At 46.2% G+C, this 9,469-nt stretch overlaps 1 protein-coding gene across 3 annotated transcripts in view; it reads right to left on the bottom strand.

Annotated features, from left to right (window-relative positions):
• The window catches only part of RNF212 (ring finger protein 212), a 56,702-nt gene that overhangs the window by 11,614 nt on the left and 35,619 nt on the right, over positions 1 to 9,469 (bottom strand). For 2 of the 3 annotated variants that reach the window (XM_031935390.1, XM_031935391.1), the window contains exon 9: positions 6,506 to 6,569. In XM_031935390.1, coding sequence (XP_031791250.1) covers positions 6,506 to 6,569 — 64 coding nt within the window. Of the gene's footprint in view, positions 1 to 5,352; positions 5,737 to 6,505; positions 6,570 to 9,469 lie in introns of those variants that run through there. The other variant, XM_023206746.1, reaches the window with a different exon arrangement.

Here is a 9,469-nt window from a genome sequence, read left to right as displayed (position 1 = left end):
TGTCTCTATCCACTGAGTAGCATCAATCCCCACTGAGTAGCGTCTCTATCCACTGAGTAGCGTCTTTCCCCACTGAGTAGCATCTCTATCCACTGAGTAGCGTCTCTCCCCACTGAGTAGCGTCTCTCCCCACTGAGCAGCGTCTCTCCCCACTGAGTAGTGTCTCTCCCTACTAAGTAGTGTCTGTCCCCACTGAATAGTGTCTGTTTCTCCACTGAATGGTGTCCTTTGTTTTCAGGACATGAATCTTATTGGATTAGGGCTCCATGCTTATGACCTAATTTAACTTTACCTCCTAAAGGTTCTAACTCAAAATATAGTGACATTGGGGGTCAGGGCTTCAACATATGACTTTTGGGGGAACTCAAATCAGTCTATAGCAAAATGGTACGATAAAAATATTTATTGTAAACAAAGGCAGTTAAGGAGATACCAATAAACTAAAAATCCTGTCATATATAAAACAAAAACCAGCAAGACAGCAAGCACAAATCCAACCACAAAAATTAATAATTACATTAAATATCAATGGACTAAACAATCAAATCAGAAGGTATAGATTATAACAGATCAAAAAACAAGATCTAATCTACGTTGTCTATCAGAGGCACATCATGGATGGAAAGACACAGACAGGCTGAAAACCAAAGGATGGGAAAAGATACACCATATGAACGATAACCAATATAAAAATTGAATGAAGAAAATTCCACCATAAAAAATAATGAAATACCTAGGGCCGGGCGCGATGGCTCATGCCTGTAATCCCACTTTGGAAGGCTGAGGTGGATGGATGGCTCGAGGCCAGGAGATGGAGACCAGCCTGGTAAACATGGTGAACCCCGTCTCTACTAAAATTACAAAAATTAGCCGGGTGTGGTAGTGCACCCCTGTAATTAATCCCAGCTACTCGGGAGGCTGAAGCACGAGAATTGTTTGAACCCAGGAGGCAGAGGTTGCAGTGAGCTTAGATGGCACCACTGCACTCCAGCCTGGGTCAGAGTAAGACTCTGTCTCAAAAACAAAAACAAAAACAAAAACAAAAACAACCTACATGTAAGTTTATCAAGAAAGTACAAGGCCTGCAGAGTGAAAATTACTGAGGATTCTTGAGAGAAACTAAGGAAACTCTAATCAATGGAGAGACACAGCACATCTATGGACTGAGACTGTTAAAACTGTGAAGATGGCAGTTCTCCTCACACTGATGTAGAGATTCAATCAAAATCAAAATCCCAGCAGACTTTCTTTGTAGAATTTGACATTATCCTAAAATTTATAAGGAAATGAAGAGAACCTGGAATAGGCAAAATTATGTTGACAAATTAAGAAAAAGGTTAGAGGGCTATGCCATCTAATTCCAAAACTTACTGTAAAGCAAAAGTAACCAAGATATTGTGGTATTTGTGAAAGGAGATAAGATACTGATCGACAGGGTCCAGAAGAAAGCCCTCACCGGCCGTTCTGCTATTTATTCTCCAGTGTCTCTGTCTCCTTTGTCCTTCTATTGTCTTGATTGTCTTTGTGTTTAACACATGCTTTACAACGTCATTTAACAATCCCTCTTGATTTTTCAGCTGTGTTTTTTAGAGTTCTGTATGCTGTGGCTCCATCTCCTCGCTCTTCCTTTGTGCTTATTATCCTCTATGTTACATCTATTTGTTGTAACTCCAACAACACAACGTTATAATTGTTGCTTCAATTTTATGTTTTGTAAAGTAATGAGAAGATAAAAGAAATTAACAATGTAGTCTCTTATTCTCATCCCATAATCACCATTCCCCATGCTCTTCATTCCTTCTAACAGATTGAAGTTAGTGTGTGGCATCAGCCTAAATGCCTTCCTTTACGTTTCTTGTAGGGCAGGTCTGTTAGCAATGAATTCTGCTTCTGTTACTCCGTGAATGTATTTAGTCTTCATTTTAAAATGTTAATTTCACTGGATACAGAATTCCTGGTTGACGTTGTAAAAATGCATTTTGAACATGACCATATCTGGGAGTTTAGCAGAAAATCCAAACCTCTGAACAAAATAGAAATCTATGAATCTGCCTGGACGCGGTGGCTCACGCCTGTAATCTTAGCACTTTGGGAGGCCGAGGCAGGTGGATTGCCTAAGCTCAGGAATTTGAGACCATCCTGGGCAACATGGCAAAACTACATCTCTAGTAAAAATACAAAAAAAAAATTAGCCAGGTATGGTGGCACATGCCTACAGTCCCAGCTACTTGGGACGCTGAGGCACAAGAATCGCTTGAACCCAGGAGACGGAGGTTGCAGTGAGCTGAGATTGCACCATTGCACACCACCCTAGGCGACAGAGCGAGACTCTGTCTCAAAAAAAAAAAAAAAAAAAAAAAGGAATCTATCAATCCATATTGTTATAAATTAGTGAATACATAGATACCTGAATTGGGTAAAAGAAAAAGCTCTTCTTTATAGTAGAATGACAATTAATACATATAGAAGGAACTGTGGAAATGGAAAAATTGCTATGAGGCAGTCATCAGAGTGGTGGCTGATTGGGGGGCGGGGGCGTGAGGCCGGATGAGGAAAAAGGTATCAGTGTCATTTGGACTATCTCTCCACAAGACACTCATCCATATGGGGGACATAATGACGGCAGTGAGAAAGCCTGATAGATGCCTGTGTGGTCAGGTGACCAAGGTGAACACCCTCCTGGAGGAATCAGGCGACCAAGGTGAACATCTTCCTGGAGAAATCAGGCAACCACGGTTAACATCCTCCTGGAGGTATCAGGAGACCAAAGTGAACATCCTACTGGAGGGATCGGGAGACCAAGGTGAACATCCTCCTGGAGAAATCGGGAAACCAAGATGAACATCCTCCTGGAGGAATCGGGAGACCAAGGTGAACATCCTGCTAGAGGAATCAGGCAACCACGGTTAACATCCTCCTGGAGGAATCAGGAGACCAAGGTGAACGTCTTCTTGGAGGAATCAATCCGGTGACTAAGGTTAATGTCCCTGTGGCAGAATGGGTCAACTCTGTGCTCTGATGTGCGAAGCAGAGCAGTAGCATTTCTGGGGCATTCCTGCCAATAGAGGATGATCTGGATTCCTGAGGAAATACCAGACAACCCAGGTTATGGGTCACCCTTCAGAATGTGAGGCCTAATTATTCTTCAAAACTATTGAGGACAAGAAACAGAACTATGAGGAAATGTTCCAGTCCAGAGGAGACAGAAGAGATGTTATAAGTGGATGTAGCTCATCTTTCCATGAGATTCTTGACCAGAGGAGAAGAGAAACTCTTGGCAACAGCTGATGGGATGGTAGAGCTGTGTCACTGTGGACGCCTGGCCTTTGTTAGGACTGTGCTTGTCAGCGTGGACGCCTGGCCTGCGTTGCGGGTGGTTTTGTAGGACTGTGCTGTGTCAGTGTGAACATGTGGGTTGAGTTGCAGATGGTTTTGTAGGACTGTGTTCTTGGTTTTTAGCAGTGCTAGGGCACCACATTGGTAACATGCTCAGTGGTTCAGAGAAATACCAATGATGACAGATAGGGAGCAAATTAACAAAATGTTAACATTTGGGGAAATCTGGGAGGGGAGATATTGGAAATTTTTTTTTAATACTGTTCTTACAATTTTTTCTGTGTGTTTGAATTATCTTCAAAATAAATTATTTAAAAAACTCATCTTACAACATACCTCAAGATAAACTTCAAAGAATTTGAAAGAAGGTAAACATTAAAAACTACAAGAATTATATTCTGTGAAAGATAATGTCAAGAGAACAAAAGGACAAGCCACAAAATGGAAGAAAATATTTTCAAGATACATATTTATCTGATAAAGAAACATCATCAAAAAAAGACACACAAAAAAGAACTGTCGGCCAGGCACGGTGACTCAAGCCTATAATCCCAGCACTTTGGGAGGCCGAGACGGGCAGATCACGAGGTCAGGAGATCGAGACCATCCTGGCTAACACGGTGAAACCCCGACTCTACTAAAAAATACAAAAAACTAGCCGGGCGAGGTGGCGGGTGCCTGTAGTCCCAGCTACTCGGGAGGCTGAGGCAGGAGAATGGCGTGAACCCGGGAGGCGGAGCTTGCAGTGAGCTGAGATCCGGCCACTGTACTCCAGCCTGGGTGACAGAGCGAGACTCTGTCTCAAAAAAAAAAAAAAGAACTGTCATCCAAAATATACACAGGACTCTTAAAACTCAACAATAAGAAAACAATCCAATTAAAAAATGGGCCAAAACCCTAACAGACACTTCAGCAAAGAAGATATGCAGATGAAAAATCAGCATAAGATGCTCCTAGTCATATGTTATCAAAAAAAAAATGCAAAATAAAACAGCAAGATACCACTACATACCTATCAGCTGGCTGAAATCCAGAACACTGACATCATCGAATGTGAGGACGTGGAGCAACAGGAACTCTCATTCTTTGCTGGTGGGAATGCGAAAAGCTGCTGCCACTTTGGAAGGTAGTTTGGCAATTTCTTTCAAAACTAAACACCCTCTCACCATCTGACCCAGCATTCACATTCCTTAGTATTTACCCAAAGGAGCTGAAAACATGTCCACACAAAACTCTGGCACATGGACATCTATAGTAGCTTAACTCCTAATTGCCAAAACCTGGAAGCAACCAAGATGCCCTTCAGCAGGTGAATGATAAACTGTGATACATCCAGATAATGGAATATTATTCAGTGACTAAAGAAAATGAGCTAGCAAAACATGAGAAGAGATGGAGGAACCGTAAGTGTGTGTTGCTAAGTGAAAGGAGTCAATCTGAGAAGCCACATACTGTATAATTCCAACTCTAGGATAGTCTGAAAAAGGGACCATAGAAAGATCAGTGGCTTTCAAGGGTTGGTGGGAGGTGGGGGAGGGATGAACAGGTGGCGCACAGAGGATTTTTAGGGCAGTGGCACTATTCCATATGCCGCTATGATGGTGGATACACGTCACTGTGTATTTGTTCAAACCCATAGAACATACAACGCCTAGAGTGAACCTTGATGTAAACCATGGACTCCGGGTGATAATGGTGTGTTCATGCAGCATCATCAGTTTTAACACATCGGCTGGTCTGGTGGGGGATGTGGATGGGGGAGGAGCTGTGCATGTGTGGAGTCATGGGATATATGGGAAATCTGTACCTTCCTTCCAATTTTTCTGTGAACCTAAAACTGCTCTAAGAAGAAGTTTAAAAAACCATCCAATTAGAAGAAAATGATTTAGGTATGTGAAAAAAACCTCCCCAAGCATGAGACCCTATGAATAGATTTGAGTATAGAAAAATATTAAGTCTCTCAAATTCAAAGGTCAAATATAAAATTACAAAGCAAATTGAGTAAGAGGTTAATATCCTGCACACTGAGGGGTCCACATAAACGACAAAGGAATAAAGCAGATTAATTCATAGAAAAAACACAGAGAAATAAATTTAAAACACCCAGAATCATTAATAGTCACATAAATGCAAATCAAAATTACTATTTCCTTTCAGACTGGCAAAGAGGAAACACAACAGACCCAGTGAGTGTTCTGAGCATGTCCAGGGTGCCTTCAGCCTGCTGGGACATAAATAAGGCGGCCCTTCGTACCTCAGCATATACTGGAAGCGTTTAGAGAGTTGGTGTTCCCTGTGCCTTCCAGAACTGAATGCTAGGAGCAGCAGCCAGTGAGGACGGACGTCTATGCAGAAACATGGTGAACCTCTGCAAACGACACACACTCTGGGAACAGGGGGCTTAGACAAGGTCAACCATGGGAGGAAACAGAAGGAAGCTGTCAGATGTGGCTCCGTGGAGATGCAGGAGACAGTGTGCGGGGAGATGGCCTGTGTGGGCTGAGGCCGATGTGCGCTGAGGGTTGAGGGAGGGATTCACTTTGAAAACGGACCAGCAATTCAAAGCCAATTCCCAGGAAGCAAACCCAGTGACACTATTTTTGTTAAAAACCAAAAGGACATAGAATGCAAAGGAGCCAGTTTTCTCCTGTGACTTGTACACGGTCATCAGGAGCTTCTCCCTGGGACTCATAAGCTGCACCATTTTGGTAAATATGCAGCCTCCTACACCGGATGGAAGGACAACACCCCCTTGGGTAGGTTCTGACAACTTTGATTAAACATGACCTTTCAGGGAATATTTATATAGTTTGTTTGTTTTTTGAGATGGAGTCTTGTTCTGTCGCCCAGGCCGGAGTACAGCGGCACAATCTCGGCTCATTGCAAGCTCCGCCTCTCAGGTTCACACCATTGTCCTGCCTCTGCCTCCCAAGTAGCTGGGACTACAGGCGCCGCCACCACGCCCAGCTAGTTTTTTATATTTTTAGTAGAGACAGGGTTTCACGGAATCAGCCAGGATGGTCTCCATCTCCTGACCTCGTGATCTGCCCGCCTCGGCCTCCCCAAATGCTGGGATTACAGGCGTGAGCCACTGCGCCCAGCCTCAGGGAATATATTTTAATTGACACGTGTATCGATTTGAGGTAAGGTTACAGGAAATTTTACTTACCCATGCGTCCATCTTGAGGTGGACTAATCACGGAGATTCTCGCAGGTCCGGCTGCTATCTCCGACTAAGAATGCAACAAGAAAACAATGGATAAAATTCCAATATTGCCGCTTACGAGATTTGGACTCCCAGTGGTTGTTAGGAACACATTTCCTGGAACCCCATCTCCCTCATCTTTATCACCCTCTGACAAGTTCCTGTCTAACTTGATTCTGTGTCCATCTCCCGACTCTGTCTGCTGGTGGTAGAAGGGGTGTGGGTGGGTATTATCTATTTGATTCCCTCTGTTCCACCAGGGCCTATAATGGTGAATGGATAAAGGGCTCTACTAGGAATTTTAGGTGAAGAAAACAAAGTCTGCAGCTGATGTTAGAGAATGTGAAATCCTCAGTAAATCATTCTTGGGTGCATAATTTTGTCACCTTGAAGTCCAGATGCTGACGGACAGGGTGGAGCTAACACTGCTCGGAGCTGTGCGTGCTGGGCCCTGCTCTGTGCCCACCCTTCACCCTACCCAGCAACCACGAGGCCGCTGCTGCCACCCTCCCTCCTCAACCCACAGGAACCTGTGAACCCAGAGCTGCCAGCCCAGGTTCTGAGACTGGTGAGGGAGGCTGCTCCGCTCTGAGCCCCTCTTGCCTCTTAGTGCAACCTGTGGCATGGCAAAGTGCTATTTCTAGTCGCTGCCCCTTCCTGGGCTCGCTCCTCTGGCTCTCTACTCACTGCTGGCATCTCCTGTTTCCAGGCTCCTTGTCTCACCCCCGCTGGTCCTCAGGTTCTGCCGTTATCAACTGTGCCCCGCCAAGACCTCTGCTGCCCACCTTCCTGGCTTGTGCCCCTGGCACAGCCATCCCACAGATCCTTTAATCCACAGGCCCTTCCAGTACTCCATGGAAGCCCCTCTGTGTCCTCGTGGCCTCTCGAGCAGCACAGGAGCGCCCTGCTCCAGGGACACTCTCTGGCACACCCTTGGCCCTACTCTGCCAGTCCTCTGCTCCTGCTTGCTGGCAAGACTGTAACCTTGGAAAGATGGAACCCCCCGCCTGGCATGGCCCTCCGAGCTGCCTGCAGGCCAGCGGTCTCATGGAGCTATCCACTGGGCGCATTCCCCATCCACCTGAAGCTCATGGCCTCACTCCCACCCCCAACAAGACAGAACCTTGTGAAATCGGGAGCTTTTGTCTCTGTACCTTCAGCCTCTGCCTGCCATCCTGTGAACACCGGACGTATTCCTGCCTCATCAGGACAGGCTCCAGGTACTTCCTCTCACCTGCCTGGAGCGCTGCTATGCCATCATTTCTGGATCCTTTCCATCCACTAGGATGTCTTCAGTATTAAGTTCATCCTAAGAATCCCCTTGACATCACCGCCCCTTTGAACTACGTTCCATTTGCTGCTCCGTTTAGAGAAAATCTCCAGAGATTCGAGTGCTCGTGTCTTTCCCCGTCCTGGTGCTGTCTGATAGCTGTGAGTTACAGAAGAGAGTGGTGCAAATCTTTCTTGTCCATGGGCCGTGGCAGACACTGGGCAAGACACTGGTTCCTGCCATGTGGGAGGGGCTGTGTCCCCATTGGTGTGTTCACATCTGCATTCCTGGCTGCCTACACACGTTTGCTCTTTGGATTCTCCTTTAAACCAGTTTTCACATTTAACTGGTGGTGTATTAGGCCATCCTTGCACTGCGATAAATACTAGAAATTGTGTAATTCATAAAGAAAAGAGGTTTAACTGGCTCGTGGTTCTGAGGGCTGTACAGGAAGCATGGCAGCAGCCGCTTCTGGGGAGGCCTCAGGAGGCTACAATCAGGATGGGAGGCCAAAGGGGAGCAGGAGCATTGCAGGGCAAGCGGGCAAGAGACTGGGGGACAGTGCCATGTGCTTTTAACCAGCCAGATCTCATGAGAATTCGCCCACCACGGCAAAGACAGTACCAGCCATCAGGGATCTGCCCCCATGACCCAAACATCTGCTACCAGGCCCCACCTCCAGCACTGAGGATTATAATTCAACATGAGATGCCGGCAGGGACGAATACCCAAACTATATCAGCTGGTTTCCCTCATTAACTCAAAACTTCTTTTTTTTTTTTTGAGACAGGGTTTCACTCTGTTGTCCAGGCTGGAGTGCACTGGGGCTGTAGTCACAGCTCACTGCAGCCTCAGCCTCCTAGTGGTGATCCTCCCACCTCAGCTTCTCAGTAGCTGGGACTACAGGTGTGCATCACCATGCCCAGCTAATTTTTTGTAGCGATGGGCTCTTGTCATGTTACCCAGGCTGGTCTCAAACTCTTGGGCTCAAGGGATCTGCCTGACTCAGTTCCCAAAGTGTTAGGATTACAGGCGTGAGCTACTGTGACTGGCCAATTCGTAAGTTGAAGGAAGTACGTGAATGGCATTCATTTTGTATTTGTGAGTCATTATTTTACCTTTTCAAAAAGATACGTTAACCCTGGTTAATTTTACATAATAGAAAATCCCGTGCTCATTTAAGGTGAACAGACTTATCTTAGAAATTATCCAGCCAAGCCCCACACCGTAGTCAACACTTCCATCTCTGTGTGAAAGCAGACTCTCCCTCGCCTTCTCGGGTACCTTGTCCAGGAGGGTGGGGGCCTTAGGCTCTGCTTCTCCTCCTCCCCAGTGCCAGCAGCCTGAGGTCCCCAAGCCTGGAGCAGCAAGGATGGAGGAGGAAGGAAAAGAACCAAGGCCCTCTGGGCAGGCCCAGCTGTGTCCCAGGCTCTCTCATGGGATGGCACTGGCTTTGCTTCTCCAGGTCCACCCAATGACAGACACTTGCACTGTGGCCCTCCCTCTGACGAGCCTTTGGGGCAGGAAGCCCAGCAAGAGCACCCCCGATAACGCTCTTTCCTATGCAGCCCTGAAGAGTGTGGGAGGTTCACCTCGAGAGGCCTGCACACTGCTCTCCATAGGCCAGAGAAGACCTCAGTCTGCATAGGCAACAGGTG

Source organism: Piliocolobus tephrosceles, chromosome 3 (assembly GCF_002776525.5).
Source record: "Piliocolobus tephrosceles isolate RC106 chromosome 3, ASM277652v3, whole genome shotgun sequence".
In the NCBI taxonomy this organism is placed as follows: Eukaryota; Metazoa; Chordata; class Mammalia; order Primates; family Cercopithecidae; genus Piliocolobus; species Piliocolobus tephrosceles.
The sequence above is the reverse complement of the archived record's forward strand: the minus strand, read 5'-3'. Positions and strand labels throughout refer to the sequence as shown.